The sequence below is a fragment of the Cetorhinus maximus genome, chromosome 25 (assembly GCF_964194155.1).
Source record: "Cetorhinus maximus chromosome 25, sCetMax3.hap1.1, whole genome shotgun sequence".
Taxonomy (NCBI): Eukaryota; Metazoa; Chordata; class Chondrichthyes; order Lamniformes; family Cetorhinidae; genus Cetorhinus; species Cetorhinus maximus.
In genome coordinates, this window is record NC_135903.1 from 32750526 (window position 1) to 32767658 (window position 17133).

The window sequence follows — 17133 nt, forward strand, 5'->3', positions numbered from 1 at the left end:
ACTCCTCCCCTCACCCCCTACTCCTCAACACCCTCACACGGCACCTTCCCATGCAACCACAGAAGGTGCAACACCTGCCCCTTTACTTCCTCTCTCCTCACTGTCCAGGGACCCAAACACTCCTTTCAAGTGAAGCAGCATTTCACTTGCACTTCCCTCAACTTAGTCTACTGCATTCGCTGCTCCCAATGCGGTTTCCTCTACATTGGAGAGACCAAACGCAGACTGGGTTACCACTTTGCGGAACAGCTTCAGTCTGTCTGCAAGCATTACCCAGACCTCCCTGTCACTTGCCATTTCAACACTCCACCCTGCTCTCATGCCCACATGTCCGTCCTTGACCTGCTGCATTTTTCCAGTGAAGCTCAACGCAAACTGTAGGAACAGCACCTCATCTTCCGACTAGGCACTTTACAGCCTTCCGGACTGAATATTGAGTTCAACAATTTTAGGTCATGAACTCTCTCCTCCATCCCCACCCCCTTTCCGATCCCCCTTTTTTTCCAATAATTTATATAGATTTTTCTTTTCCCACCTATTTCCATTATTTTTAAACGTATTTCCATCAATTGTTTTATCTCTACCTTTTAGCCTATTTCGGTCCCTTCCCCCACCTCACCCTCACTAGGGCTATCTGTACCTTGCTCGTCCTGCTTTCTACCCTTAATATCACCTATTGTCACACTCCTTAGATAATATCACCACCTTCAACACCTCTTTGTGCTTTTGTCTGTGACATCTTTTGGTTATCTCCACCTATCACTGGCCCTCTATCCAGCTCTACCTGTCCCAGCCCCCCTTAAACCAGTTTATATTTCACCTCTTTTCTATTTTACCTTAGTTCTGTTGAAGAGCCATACGGACTCGAAACGTTAACTGTGTTCCTCTCCGCAGATGCTGTCAGACCTGCTGAGTTTTTCCAGGTATTTTTGTTTTTGTTTTGGATTTCCAGCATCCGCAGCTTTTTGCTTTTACACTTCAAAAAGTACTTTATTGGCTGCAAATCTCTTTGAGACATTTGGTGGTCATGGAAAGCACCATATAAATATAGTCTTTCTTTCTCTATGTGGTTAGTTGTTATGATCTTCAATGCACTGCCTGAAAGTGTGGTGGAGGCAGATTCAATGTTAATTTTAAAAAAGGTTCTGGATACATATTGGAAAGGAAATATTTGCAGGATTATGGAGAAACAGAAGAGGGTGGGACTAATTGGATAGCTTCCTCAAAGAGTCAACACAGACACAATGGGTTGAATTGCCTGCTTCTACATTGTATGATTGCACGAAATGCATCTTTTAACAACTCTCCCTTTACATTACACCAATCTAACCTTCCACCTCTCACAACAACTATTATTATTGTCTCTCTGAATGATCATGTCCGATAATACCAAACTATCTTTAACTCAATTCTCTTTGGAACAATGTCAAATCACTTATGATCCTTGACAGTGATCAGAGAGAGTTGACATTTACCTCACACTTGACATTAATTCAAACACAGGAATAAAAGAAGGACCAACATTATATCACATACTTAGCGTTGCTTAGTATATCAGTATTCTCATCAGGTCATTCTTTTGTACATTGTTTAATTGTTGCTCTAATTTTTTTTCTCACTTCTTACTAGCCTATCGCATTGATACATGCAGTACGTCCACTCACACAGTCCGTAAATACCTTCAAAAGAGTGAGACTGAAAATACAGTCATCTTTGCAAACCAGAATACTCATTTTACTTTTACAGAGGCATGTCACAACATGTGCTGATACATGTTATCACAAGGATCATGCTTAACCACTATAATCTAAAAACTAGAGAAGTAACAAATGTAATTTCCTTCCTTAGCTGAGGGAGTGACCGATGAGCAGACACTTACTGAACCTTTATTTTCCTTCAGCTCTGTTTGATGCCAGCACAAAGGATCTGTGAAAATGCAACCGCGACCCAGAGCAGTTTGGAAACTGCCCCTTTGGTATTTGATGGGAATTTTGCCATTTTTTCCCTTTTTACTATTGCACCTCCATGCATTCAACTTGGATACAGAGAATCCAGCCATTTACTCAGGACCTGAAGGAAGCTATTTTGGATTTTCCGTTGAGTTCTACTTGCCCGGTAACGGGGTGTAAGTATTTTCCTGCAGCTTTCACCTTTTACAGGTTGAATTTTAGTTCATTGTTCAAGAAGTTGGCAAAATGATGCACAAGGTCCATCCATCCGGTGGCCGAAATAAATGACTTCGCTTGCCTGAAAGGTACACTTTTCTTTTTTTAAGTGCACCCCTGCTTCCAAAAATCGTTTTAAGACTTCCTCCAAATTAGCCAAGTGTTCAGCTTCCATGAACCCCGTTGTTAGGACGTGGTCCAGGTAGACCACGATTTGAGGTGGTCCTTGCAGCAAACTCTCCATCGTGCAGACCAGAGAAACATCAAAGGGCAGATGTATATATTGATATAACCCTTTGTTGGTGTTTATGGTCCCAGCTCTCTGGAGATATCATCCAGTTCCAGTTGCTGATACGCGTGACTCATATCTAGTTTAGTATAAGTTGTCTCTCCTGTTAATTTAGCGCAGAGACCCTCAATCTTGGGGATAGGGTACTTGTCCAACTTGGCACGTTTGTTTACTGTTAGCTTATAGATTGGGATGGTCTGATGCGGTTTTAAGAAAGGGTCTATGGGTGCTGCCACTCTGAAAATTAAACCAGCTCTATGACCTCTAGCCTCTCTAAATGGTACAATTTGGTGTCAACCTTCTCCCTCAGAGCGTATGGCACCAGCCTTTCTTTAAGTAAATGAAGATTTGCTACCAGGTCAACGTAGATCTTAGCCTGTCGGTCTTTGATTCTCCCCAGTTCATCTCGGAAAACCTTGTCGTATTTCTTAAGCAGCTCGGGCAGTCCTCCTACCAGTAGCTGGAAAATTTCAGACCAATTTCGTTTAGTTTCTTTCAACCAATCATGACCTAGAATGCTTGGTCCTGGGCCTTCTACTATCATCACTGGGAGTTGTGCTGTTTTGTGTTTATAATAAACAGGTACAGTGGGAATACCCTTCACTTGGATAGCTTCGCCAGTATAAGTTTTCAATTTGGCTGAAGTCTGCTCCAAATTCAATTGCGGAGTACCCTTGTTTAGATATTTGAAGGTGTGCTCTCCCACTCCGATGGTTGAAGCGCCAGTGTCCACTACCATCATTAAAGGTTTTCCATTTACTTGCAGAGTAACAGTGATTGGCTCTGTATTCCCTACTTTTACATTAAACAGGGAGTAAATATCTGAATTGGTGGTTTCTGGTTTTTCCACGTTATGTACTTCAATTAACTTAGTTTGCTGCCTGGGAGTCTGTCTCAATCTTGCTTTACAATGTTTCAGTATGTGCCCTCCATTATGGCAAAAATAACACTCCACTTCTTTAAAACAGCAAGTTTCAGGAGTAGGCTGTTTCCACACCCTTAATGATTCATTTTCAAATTTTTCTGCTGAGCTGTTTCCTGTATTTATTTTAAATTTTCGGGTAGAGGGGGCTGTCTCCTGCTTCACGGAGGAGTTCTGGTTTTTCACACCACTCCCAGCTCTCCGTTCCCACCCCAACTGGAAAACAGTGTCATTTTGTGCACCTTGTATAGCCTGTGCTATCAGCATTTTCCATCGCGAGCACTATTTCCAATGCTTTTTTAAAATCAAGGTTTGCTTCAGCTAATAGTCATTGTAGAATTGCACCACAGACCAAAGATTCCTGAACATGTCACTTAGGGTCTCCCCAAAATCATAGTATTCAGTCAGTTGTTTCAATTTCACCATGTATGTAACAATGGTCTCCCCCCAAGTAATTAAACCTGAACTTCTGCATGGTGATTGAGGGTTTGGGTTGAAAGTGTCCCTTAGCGAGGTCTACCAATTCACCAAAAGTCTTAAGATCGGAGGCGTTTTGGGCCATCAAACTTCAGATTAAATTATAGGTTTTACTCCCGCAAACACTTAGGAGAATTGCTCTCCTCTTTTCCTCCCCTGTTATTTTGTTTGCCTGTAAATAGAACCTGAGGCATTCTACACATTGACACCAATTCATTGTGGATGGTTTGAAGGGGTAAATCCTGCCAAAATGTGGCATATCTGATGAGTACATCTTCCTTTTCTTCTGTTTAAACAAGATACTCATAGTTGCTGAGCGAGGGACAATGCCAGACCCGATTTATCCTCATCACCAGTTTGTTATGGACTTGATTTTCCAGATAGGTTTCTCATTAGAAACATTGAGCTTTATTTACAGGCTGCAGCAGCAGTTACATGCTTCCATCAACTCCACAACTAGAAGAAGAACTCACACTCCAAGGTTCCACACGCTTAGAGCTGATTCATTCAGACTGTCACGTGATACTATACAACACAATAAGTCTTAAAACTACAGTCACTACATCCCTTAAAGCTACAATTACTACCGGATGTTTGAGGAAACTCTGAATGTAAAAACCTGTTAATCAGATAAAATGACTGTGAAGCTGTCAAATTGTGGTAAAATCCAGACTGTTTTACCAGTGTTTGTTCAGGAAGTAAAACCTGATGATGTTACCCAGTCTGGCCTATGTGTGACTCCAGCCCCACATCAACATAATTAACTTTTAATTGACTTCTAAAGTTATCTAGAAAATCACTCAGTTACTTCAAATGGAAGACCCACCATCATCTTTTGAAGGCAACTAAATCCCAGCCTTGCAAACAACACCTACATCCAGAAAATTAATTTAAAAAAAATGAAATTGCAACTGCACATGGAACTTAAAACTAGGGGCAGGATGTTCCCGTCGGCGAGCGGGGGACGCGTAAAATGACGCGCGGTGACATCGGGCAGAACTCCCGGCGTCACCGCGCTCCACTTAAATTTTCAGGGAGGCGGGTGCGCAGCAAAATCGATGATAGATAAGACCATCTCTGACCTTTTCCTTGTATCACTCATGAACCACACCCCCCTTCCACACTCCAACCCTGTTCCTTTCCATATCAGTGCCTGGAAAAAATGATCCCCCACGATTCACTTACAAAATCCCAACCATCCATCCACAACATTTTTGCATTTACTGATTTACTCAGTGGCACTCTTACCTCCACCACTGTTGTCCTCGTCCCAATTATAGCATTACGCTCTCTCTCCCAGCCCAGCTATACCACCTGTATAGCTCCCTTAAATCTGAGGGACGCAGTCTTGTAAGGATATGGGGGAAACTGGTTTAATCATTGTCAGGAAGATGTAATCATTTTCATATTGTTATTGGAATTTATTGTAAAGTAGAGCAATAATGGTGTGTATGTGTGTGTGTGTGTGTGTGTGTGTGTGTGAGTGACTTAATTGAATTAAAGGCAGCTGGTCTAAAGGCTTTGATGTATCAGAAAATAAGCTGGGTCTGAAATGTTAAATAAGTAAACATGGGTGAAGTTTTAGAATGTGAGGTGCAGAGGGAATATTTGCATTTTTAAATAAACCAGACTAGCTTGAATTCAAAAGAATGGGTGAAATGTTTCACTTAGCCAGGAGAAGTTAAGAAACAGTGGGCAGAATTTTATGGATGACGTGCGGGTGGTGGGCCCCGCATGTCAGCGCTTAAAATGACGCTCGCAGACGTCGGGCCCTTAACTCGGCAATCGACGCTGATTTTGAGGCGCCCGTGCAATCTTCAGCTCGGCGCATGGGCACAATGGGCAGGCGGGTAAGTGATTTTTAAACAAACCTCATCCACGGGTGGGATATGTGGGCTCAGAGGGGTTGTCAATGTTTTATGTGAAGTATTTATTGCAGAAAGTGTTTTAAACTTGCCTGTGTGATTGGTAGCAGTTCAGATCGATTTCCGACAGATTTCTCTGTACTTTGAAGCTTCAGCTCAGCACTCTGCGGACAGTAATCTTTCTCGGGCCTGCAGCTTTCCGGAGGCCTCCATTTAGCCTGGGTATGGGTTCTGACATCTCCACTGGAGGCAGCTCCTCTGAGGAGGAAGGGAGGGATAGAATAAGGAGAAGGCCAGGATTGGGCAATCAGCCTCTAGGGGAGCCACCTTTGGGAGGCCAGGTGCAGGCACAAGGGGCGCAGGGCCAAGAGGTTGTCCAAGGCGGAAGGAGCCGCAGAAGACACCACTATCCTGCTGCCAGGGTTTACAGGCGGCAAAGCAGCTACCTCAATATGACTGAGGTGCAGTGCCGAAGGAGGCTCCGACTCTCAAGGGAAACAGTCAACTACATTTGTCAGATGATTGGCCCTGAGAAATCTCCTTTCTGTGTGGGTGGACACCCCATGCCAGTGGCTCTGAAGGTCACAGTTACTCTCCACTTCTATGTATCTGGCTCCTTCCAGGGCTCGGTGGGTGATCTTTGTGGTGTCTCCTAATCAGCTGTCCACACTTGTGTCAAGCAGGTTACAGACGCTCTGTTCAGACGGGTATTGACCTTCATCCACTTTCACTGAGACCAGGCAAGCCAGACACAGTGAGCCAGAGGCTTCGCGGCCATTGCTGACTTCCCCCGTGTCCAGGGTGCAATAGACTGTACACATGTGGCTATCAAGGCGCCAGCAGGTGAGCCCGGTGCCTTCATCAACAGGAAGGGCTTCCACTCCATGAACGTGCAGATAGTGTGTGATCACAGGATGCAGATTCTGCAAGTTTGTGCAAGGTACCCAGGCAGCTCCCACGACGCCTACATCCTCAGACACTCCCAGGTGCCGGAGCTCTTCAGTGCTCCGGCTCGGCTGGATGGATGACTGCTGGGTGACAAGGGCTATCTCCTCAGAAGGTGGCTCATGACGCCTCTCCACCATCCAATATCAGAAGCTGAGCAGCAGTACAATAGGAGCCACGGCACCACAAGGGCTGTGGTGGAGAGAGCCATCGGTCTTCTCAAGATGCGCTTCCGTTGCCTGGACCGCTCAGGGGGCGCACTCCAGTAGCCCCCAGGTCACGTCTCTCTGATAGTGGTAGCATGCTGCACTCTGCACGATCTTGCGCTGGAAAGGGGGGATGCAGTTGACGATGAAGACCTTGACACAGTGGATGAGGCTGCACATGATGAATCCAGCAGTGGCTCAGAGGATGAGGAAGCACAGGGCGATGATGAGGGGCAGCACGCCAACCCGCATCTACACCAAGGAGGCAGGGACACCCGGGACACTTTAATCCAACGAACCTTCAGTTAGCTCCACACAAATGGATCTGCAGGAACAGCATTGCCTGGTGCATCCATGCGCAGCAGTTAAGTGCTGCAACTTCCACCTCATCAGCTGCAACTAAGGGCTTGGTACAGAAACATCAATATCCACTCAAACACTCATGATATGCCTGTGAAACAGACAAATGCAGCACAAAGGAAACACCCTCAGCCATGGTCACAAATGTGGAATTTATTCCCATCCATCAGATGGTGCCACAAAAAACAAAACAAAACGTTGCTCCGACGTTGACAAATATAAATTCCCTAATCCAGGGGCAACAGAAAATCACCAGTGACATACCCGGGGAGTGCCTAAGGTGCCTTATGCTTACGTTTGCAGGTGCCTCATCTTGGTGCCGCCCCATCGCTGGGAGTGGCTTGTGAGACAGCCTGCTGACTCGGCTGTCCTGTTGGCCTCAATGACCTTGGCGGCCGTCCTCTGGCCCGTGGAGCCTGTGATGGCCCCACCTGGGTGGGAGTGGTCAGTTCCAGAACTGGCACCTCCCCAGTTGTCGCAGCCTCAATGGATGCAACGGTCACTGGCAGAGGGGCGGAGGAGCTGCTGCCCTCATCCGGAGCGCCCTGAGAGGAGCTCGCAGCAACGACAGGCAGCTGATGCGCCGACGTGAGGTCACATTGGACCTCCCTGCTCATCACAGGTGGATGGGCACTGAGTGGCAATACTTGGTGCCTAGAACATCTCCCACATTGAGAGAATGACCACTTGTGGCGATTAGCGCTGTGAGGGCTTGCAGGTCCGAGCGTAACCCAATCAGATGCTGATAAATCTGTTAGAAGCCCCTCTCCATGAGAGTCGCCAATCTCTCAATGGAGGAAGCCTGATGCTCTGTCCTGAGGTTCATGCCATCACTGACACTCTGCCTGGATTCCTCCACCACAGAGACCAAGTGAAGCACACCCTCATGCAACCCTGCCAGATGCTCCCGCGCACCCGGCCGCTTGTCCTGCAGCTGCTGCATGGCTGACATCTCCAGAGGCACATCATCACAGCCGGACTCAGCATGTGCCTGGTCCCCTGCAGTCCTCCGGCTGTTGGCGCCATCGGCACTCTCTGTCCGTGCCATCTCCTCCAGCGATTGTGAAGTGCCCTCTCCACTGTGCCCTGGGACACTAGCCGATGTTATAATCCCCACCGATGTGATAGTCGCTGCCCTGGTGCCTGGCTGGCTGAAAGGATGTGACGCAAGTGCCAAGTGACGCCCCTCAGGTGTGAAGAGGGAGCTCTGGACTTGTTGCTGGTGGCCATATGGTGGTGATACTGAAATTAACAACAAGGACAGTGCATCAGTTAGTGTTCAGTCAGTAACACCTTTCATCCCTTTCTCCCCCAGCTCATAATGCACTCAAACTTCAAGAATCTAAGGAGATGAACATTGGTGGGGTGGAGGCCCAAACATTACACGCACATACAGACAGGCTGGTCAGATGGCCCAAGGAATGCCACATGGAATGTTATGTGGATAAGTGTGCAGTTAAGCACTTGGGCAAGACAAACAAGGTACGGGAATACATGAGTAATGGTAGGACCGTGGGAAGTCATGACGGTTACAGGGACCTTGCTGGGTAGACCCGTTAAGGTAGCAGAACAGGAACATAAGGCGTTTAACAAGGTAAAAGCCAGACTTGCCTTTATTAGCCGAGGAATAGAATGGAGGAAAAGGGAGGTCATGTTGCAAGTGCAGAAAACGCTGTCGAGGCCATATCTACACTCCTGCGTTCAGTTGTGACCTGCTCTTCATGGGAGGGATGGCATTGGAGTGGGGAGAGTGCAGAGGTTCCTGACCTGGATGCATGCTGGCCTGGAGAGTTGGAGTTATGAGGAAACATTGCAAACACTTGCGGCATTTGCCGTGGAGCACAGGAGATTGACAGGTCACACTATTGACCTTCATACCGTTATGAGGGGCATAGAACAGGTGGACAGAAGGCAACATTTCCCCTTGGCGCAGGGATGACTAAAGTGGTGGCATTTATTTAAGTTGAGTGCCATGAGGTTGACAGGTGAGGTGCTGAGGACCTTTTGGACAGAGTAATGTGGGACGCACTGGCTGAAAGGGTGGTGGAGGTACAAACCCTCCTAAGGTGCAATAAGTCTTTGGATGTGCAGCAGCGATGCCATGGCATGTTAGGCCATGGGGATAGTGGTCACAAATGGGATAAGGCGACTTTGGAAGGTGCTAGAGACGCACATCCTCAAGGGGCTGAGGGACCTTTGTGTATGACCCACACGTCTGACTGTATCAGTCTGTGAATGAGCAGTGTTGCTGCATTAACGATTGCAGCAATCATCAGTGCTTTGGATGGTGGGGAGACAGAGTGGATGGGACTGTGGCCCTCAAATACCTGATGCTGTACCCCAGCCTCGCTGACACCTGCCGCCCTGGCCACCTGCCTCCTCCCCAACTCCATGGCCTGCTCCTCGAAGTGGGTGATGTGCTGTAGCACGGCGTGCCCATCACCAGTCCGCAAATGCTCCCGGCTATTGTGATCTGTTTTTGCCTGCAGAACAGAGAAGAGCATTTATTGGGGCTGATCGCTCATGTGCTCTGCACGCGCACGCCGCACCCCAACCACAGTGGCCCATCTGAGGCCTCCAGCGGCTCCTGTCCACACTACTGGTGATCAGTCCCCAGAAGATAGTACGGCTGCTCCCAACCCCCTCCCCCAACGGCCACCTTGGACACATTCGGCGTCTATCACTTTGAATAACACACGGGTCTTAGCGCCCATGGCAAGGAGGCACAACTAGGTGCGGCGCCGAGGCCAGCAGATGGCTCTTGGCCACGACACCATGAGGCTCCCCTTCCACTATCTCATCACCATCAATAAGACATGTGTTGGAGTTCTGAGTATGTGTCTAGCTGCCTCCCCTGCAGGTTGCCCCCAGACTACTCAAATGCGACAAACACCAACATATGCTGCACTGAGAACCCATCTTCTCATCAACCACTAAGGCTGATGTAAGCATGGTCACTATCTGTTTTCCCATCCAGCGTGCGCCAAATGCCCAATGCAGTAACGACACTAAGACATTGTTGTGGGGGGGGGGGCCTCAAAGGCTAAGGCTACCTGCTGGGTTAAATGGCCAAGAGCGACATGGTCCTCACCCTTCCAGAGAGCAACAAATCATTGAAGCGTTTATGGCACTGGGTTCCTGTGCTCCGCACAGCATCTTGGGAGCTGACCACCTCCGCCACCTCCTGCCAGACCCACTTCATCACATGGGGGGCCCTCCTCCTCCCATCCTCAGGAAACAGGACCTCTCGCCATGCTGCCACCTCTTCGAGGAGGGCAGCAAGGCAGGCATCAGAGAAGCGAGGGGCACATTGGCCCCCCACTGGCTTACCCTGCAGCCTGTCCTCCTCCTCTGGCCTGCCCTCCTCTGGAGCCCACTGTGCAAATCCCCTGCAGTGGTCACTGGCCATGGTGAACAGCATAAAGGAGGCTGTCTAGCCTACTTCATACAGACTGCTGGTTCCCCATTGGAACTGGCGGTCTGTGCATGCCAGCTGCAAATTTGAAAATCCCACTGTCCACGGAGTGCGTAATGCGCTGGGCAGGCCTTAATTGGCCCACCCGCGCAAAATGGCAGCGATCGGCTCTGTGCCCGCCGGCAGTTGGGTCAGGCCCGTCCGCCTGACAAACGTAAAATTCTGCCAACTCCAATGTGTTTATTCTTCCCGAAGATTACTAGTAAAATTGGTACTATGATAGATTTTTATTATTAGTGAGGTAAAGTCCAAAGTCATGGTGAAACAATGGGAATTTGCATTCAAAGGGGAAAATATGTATGAAACATGGCTGTGTGCAATGGAAGGCATTCTACGATCTAACACATGTGAAAAGTCTCTAGCCTCTAGCCTCAAACCGCTGTTTGCAAGAACCGTAATTAAGAAAACTCACTTTGAATTTGACTGTTCAGGGTATTGTGTAACTTTGCCTGGGTCTTTTAAAATATATATGTCTTACTGTTGCCTTAACGGAGGTGTAACTGGGAATTAGATTAACTATGGGAGCTAGGAGTTATCATAATAGTATTTGTAAATCTATGTATGTGCTTAAAATCATTTTTTTTTTAAATTTAATAAAGGTTTCATTTAGTTTTGTAAGAAACCTATTCGAGTCGGTGCTCTTATTACTGCTGAATTCAAAGCACACATCTCGAAATATATACAAATTGCAAAACAATTGTGGCAGTTATTTCAAGCTTCCCTTTGGGATTTGAAAAGCTCAGCATTTACCATCGGCTGTGCCATGACAGTCATCCACCACCAGACCTGGTTGGACTACTTGAAACACTATCGGGTCCTATTGAAGCAATCAGAGTCAACAATATTTTTCTGGGGTCTTGGAGTGATCATCCTGAGATGTAAAGATTATCACTGGGTTCTTTTCTCTGCTGCAAACTGTCTTCTTCGACCTCTCTCCACTCTGCCCTCCACCTTCACCTCCAACATGTGTAAGATCGAGACAATCCGATCAGCTGCCCCTTCTCCATTCTTCCCTTCCACTAACCCGGCCAAACTTGCTTTAATGCTCCCTCCGCCCTAGCCCTGAACTCACATTATTCTCTAGTTTCTCTACTACCTCCACTCATGCCCTTGCTGAATTCATCTTGTCCATGAGACCCACATCCTTCTCCCTCGATCCTATCCCCATTAAACTGCTGATCACCCAATTCCCCCTCCTGGCCCAATGTTAGCCAATATTGTAAACGCATCTCTCTTTTCAGGTGTTTTCCCTATATCCTTGAAATCAGCTATCATCATGCCTCTCATCAAAAAAACAATCCTTGACCCCACCGTCCACACCAACTACCATCCCATCTCCAATCTCCCTTTCTTCTCCAAAGTCGTTGGGGTATTGTTGCTTCCCAAGTTTCATTCCCACCTTTCCCGGCACTTCATGTTTGAATCCCTACAATGCATCTGCCACAGTACTTAAGCAACTCTTATCAAAGTCACAAATGACATCCTGACTGGCAAAGTTGAACATTCCTTCCTCGTCCTTATAGATTTATCTACAGCCTTTGACAGAGTTGAACACATCATCCTCCTCCAGCTTCTCTCCATTGCCATCTAGATGGGTGGGATTCTCACCTGGTTCCATTCTTATTGGTGGTGTAGTGGTAATGTCACTGGACTAGTAATCCTGAGGCCCAGGCTAATGTTCTGTAGACAAGGGGTTCAAATCCCCCCATTACAGCTGGTGGAATTTAAATTCAATTAATAAATCTGGAATTAAAAGCTAGTTTCATTAATGTTGACCATGAATTTATTATTGATTGTTATCAAAACCCATCTAGTTCACTGATATCCTTTAGGGAAGGAAATCTGCCATTCTTACCTGGTCTGACCTACAAGTGACTCTGTTCCCACAGCAATGTGGTTAACTCTTAACTGCCCTCCAAAATGGTGTGGCAAGCCACTCTATTCAAGGGCAATTAGGAATGAGCGACAAATGCAAGCTTTGCCACATCCCATGATTTAGCAAATAAACAAAGACAGGGAATCACTTGCAATGGCTTCCCTTCCTGCTCACACAGCTTTACTTCTGGTGTTCCCTAAGGATCTATCCTTGACCTGATCCTATTTTTCATTTACATGCCACCCCTCAACAATATCACCCAAAGGCACAAACATTGATTTTTACTTGTATGCTAATGCCTCTACTTCACCACCACCTCTCTTGACTCCGCCACTGTTGCTGAATTATCAGACTGCTTATCCAACATGCAGTAAAGGATCAACAAAAATTTCCTCCACTCAAATAATGGGAAGACTGAAGCCAAGCTTTTTGGTCCCTGCTCCAAACTCCATTTCCCAGCTACTGCTCCATCCCTCTCCCTGGTAATGTCTGAGATTAAACCAGTGTGTTCACAATCTAGGTGTCACATTTGATCCCAAGATGAGCTTCCAATTTTCTATTCATACCATCACTAAGACCGCCGATTTCCATTTATGTTACTTCACCCAACTTAGCTCCTGTATCAGCTCATCTGCTGCTGAAGCCCACATTCATGCCCGTTACCTCTAGACTCAACTATTCAAATGCACTTCTGGCTGGTCTCCCACATCCTTCGTAAAACTGAGGTCATCCAAAACTCTGCTGCCCGTGCCCTAACTCGCAGCAAGTTCTATTCCCCTAACACCCCTGTGCTCAGTAACCTACATAGGCTCCCAGTCAAGCTACATCCTTATTTTAAATTGTCACCCTTGTTCTCAAATCCCTCCATGCTGTCACCTCCTCCTATCTGTGTAATCTCTTGCAGCTCTACCACCTTCCTGGATATCTGCACTCCTCTAATTCTGCTGTCTTGTGCATTCCAATTTTAATTACTCCATCATTTGTGGCTGTACCTTCAGTTGCCCAGGCCTCAAGTTCTACAATCCCCTTCCTGCACCTTTCTGCCTCTCTACCTTGCATTCTGCCATTAAGACGTTCCTTAAAACCTATCTCTTTGACCAAGCTTTTGGTCATCTGACCTAACATCTCCGAAGGTGCCTCGGTGTCATTCTTTACGTCATAATGCTCCCCGAAGCACTTTTCATTACGTGAAGGGTGCTTCATCAGCATAAATTGTTTATGTTGTTCTTAGGTGTTGATCAATGATAAGGGATCAACAGGTTTGGGAACAAGGTGGACACATAAGACATGCAATACAGATTATGTGGTGAATAAACAACACAGACTGATAGCCTCACATTACCTGTTTTCTGTGTTACAATTTCTACATGATTTTGTGTAATTAAGGAAGATTCATTTTCTATTTAACATTTTAATTGAGGCTTTCCCCTCACCATTGACGGCTCACCACCACCTTTTCAAAGGCAATTAGGGATAGGCAATGAATGCTGTCCTTCCCAGGGATGCCCACTTCCTAGAAACAAATAATGATTTTAAAAAAACAGGAGTGTTTGCAACCATCCCTCCCAGTGGGAATGTAGTTGTGCAGAATAAATTGGTTCTGCCCAAGACATAGCCTATCTTTTTGACTGTAGTATTTCTTCAGTAGGAGACCCTTTGTATTTGCGCTTTATATAAATTAGCACATAGTTATGAGGTGAAAAGAGGGGTGTATATTTCTATTTTTCAACTGAAGACTGAGGCTACATTATGATTCTTTACTCTGTGTTCTATAATTATCAAATCATAGGATCCAGTAAGGCCTCAAAGGGTTCAGTAGTAAGTTAAGAGTTATGTGTTTGTCTTTGGATCATTGCACTTGTAATAGTTTCAAATAAATGTTCAAGAAGTCACTTGCAAGTTTAGCATACTGCTAGAACCACAAAACAGAGAAACAAAGATGTAAGTGCAAGGTGAGAGCCAGGAGATGGTCTAGGACATGGAATGAAAGGCAGATAAACAGTAATGTTGGAAAACAGATTATATAAGACATAGAATATAGACACAGGGGAGAAAGAGGAAGAAATGAGGGACATTGGAATGAAGCAGGAAAACAAAAGAAATATTAATGCAAAGTTAAGTTACCATCTTCCACTGATGAAGAGTTCAGAGAAGGACAGTTTCAGGTTCTAGATGAAATGTGCCTATAATGTAAATCTGTATTACGTTTTCTTGTCACTTAACGTAAAGTGCTGTTAGTTATGGGCTAATAATTTGGAAATACACCCATACAGATATTTAGTCATGTCAAATATCAGTTTGTTTTCTTCCAACAGCTTTCTGACACAAACCTTTTATCAGGTTTCAAGTCTCCTGAGAGTTTCTGTTTCACCAATGTAGAGTTTACACTTATTCCTCATAGGGACAAAATGCACTTCTCCAAACTCAGACCTTTTAGGTTTAGGTTGCCAGAGTCAAGATTTGGGAATCCTCAGGTGTGGACCAGGGTACTTGTAACCCTCCCGCAGTCTATCCAACAGGGGACAACACCCTAATATGGTAGGAGTTACAGAGTTCTTTGGAGGCACGTGGAAAGAGTACCACCTCTGAATGACTGATCTAATTTTCTGGGTTCCATTTATGAGTGAGGCTATAGAGCAATCACAAACTCTTCAGACATGTATCATATGTCAGATTATCATAGAAAATATAATTAATTCCAGACTTCCATCACCAGATGGAGTTAATTTGACTCCAAAGAAATCTCCTTTAGTGTCAGGTTAACAGATATGAACAGGTATGATACGGTACAATATATTATTTGCTCATCTTGGACATAGCCACTTTAAGATACATTGAATAAAATGCAGAAAAGCTTCAGCTAAATTTAGATGCACAAAGCAAAGGAAAGTGATTCATGTAACTATTGATATTCTAGAAGAAAATAAATTGAAAGGTTTTCAGCCTAGAGAGAAGATACAATCAATGCTAATAACAATAGGGAAATATATTACAATAGAAAAACATATTTTAAATATTTTCCTGCCTGTTTTCAGTCCAGCTGTTCTTATTGGTGCCCCCAAGGCAAATACAACACAAGAAGACATAACAGAAGGTGGAGCAGTGTTTCTCTGTCCTTGGTCGAGTAGTCAAAACCTGTGCAGTGTAATACCATTCGATACTAAAGGTAAGATATCAGTTCAATAGCTAATGTGGTTAACTCTGCAAACCTTGGAGTTTGTAGCTGTTGTATATTGTTGTATTATCTGTAAATATCTGTAAATAGCTAGGAACTACTTAGCTAGGAACCAGTGTGCTATGTGTGACCCGCCCAGGGAGCCACATTTCACAGCTGCGCTAGAGATTGAAGTGATGTTTACATAACCAGTTCAATCTGGTTCTTCTTTTGAATCAGACAGCGTGGCAAAATTAAACGTAAAGAGTTTCTGCTCTTTACAAATTTAAAGTATGATTATTAACAGCATCTGGGAACCAATAAACAACAAGAACGTATAGCAGTGGCCTCTCATATTACAAAACTCTAGAACAGCGGCCCTAATACAATTCAGGAGGAGGGGAAGGGGTGGTGTGTGGCTCACAAAACTTCCTTTAATATCAATGGGATGTTGAACACTTTTACTGGTGGTAATGCATATAAAATATAGTCTATTGCCTGCTGTTATCCTTTGAGAACAATATATATTGTTTGTTAGTGATAATGGCATATTTTGGTGGCCCCTTATAATCTGTTGTATACAGGCAATCCTTATAAACTTAATGATGCAAAATGCTATTTATTTCAAAGATACCATTTTCCTCTCCAGTGCAGTGTTGAGGGAGTGCAGCACTGTTGGAGATGCCATCTATTATGTTTTCTGGTTCCCATGAGATCGAAACAATCACACTTTTAGACCCAAAATGCTGGAGTTTCAATGAGTGTACTTCCTACAGTTCTCCATCTAGCTGGTGGACTGAAATATTGTTGCTCGGCAGCTGACTGTAGAACAGCACCGTGGATGTACATTTTCGTAACAGTTAGTTTCTAGCTCTTTAGAAATAATATAACAACTCTTTCTTTTCAAAAATATAATGCCTCTTTATCAATAAAGCTGTTCCAGTCGTTTTTTTATTATTAGCAAAACTAAAGAAGATTAACGATCAACTTTTAAAATTAAACTGAACACCTGTCATAGCTTGTCTTCTTTTCTCGAAAAACACTATTCGCAGTATGGCTTAGGTGGTAAAGTGTTGTGCCTCTTCCTTTGAACTAAAGCAGCATGCCACAGACGGTCTCTGGCCAGGCAGTGCTTGTCAAGCTCTGCGTTACGATTCTGTGGCATAAGTTTCTCTTCCAACCACTTTATGTCCCTGCCTGTCTTCCACCAGCTTCTTGCTGTGCCCACTCTAACTGGCTTCATGCATTTTATGTTTGCTGTTTCAAACCCTCCAGCATTTCTCACAGTTTGTTATTGGTTTTCGGTAAGTCATTCTCCGACTGTGTGCTAAGCTACATCTTCACTTCACTAATTTGCTGACTGAACTCCGCACCGTCATTCTTTTCTTTTTTAAGCTTT

General features: G+C 45.2%; 1 protein-coding gene across 1 annotated transcript in view; it reads left to right on the top strand.

Moving 5' to 3' along the window:
• The first annotated feature begins 1789 nt into the window (after positions 1 to 1789).
• Positions 1790 to 17133, top strand: part of LOC144668040 (integrin alpha-8-like) — a 156726-nt gene continuing 141382 nt past the window's right edge. The window contains exons 1-2 of the mRNA XM_078529771.1: positions 1790 to 2125; positions 15616 to 15746. Coding sequence (XP_078385897.1) covers positions 1935 to 2125; positions 15616 to 15746 — 322 coding nt within the window. The 5' untranslated portion in view covers positions 1790 to 1934. The remainder of the gene's footprint in view (positions 2126 to 15615; positions 15747 to 17133) is intronic.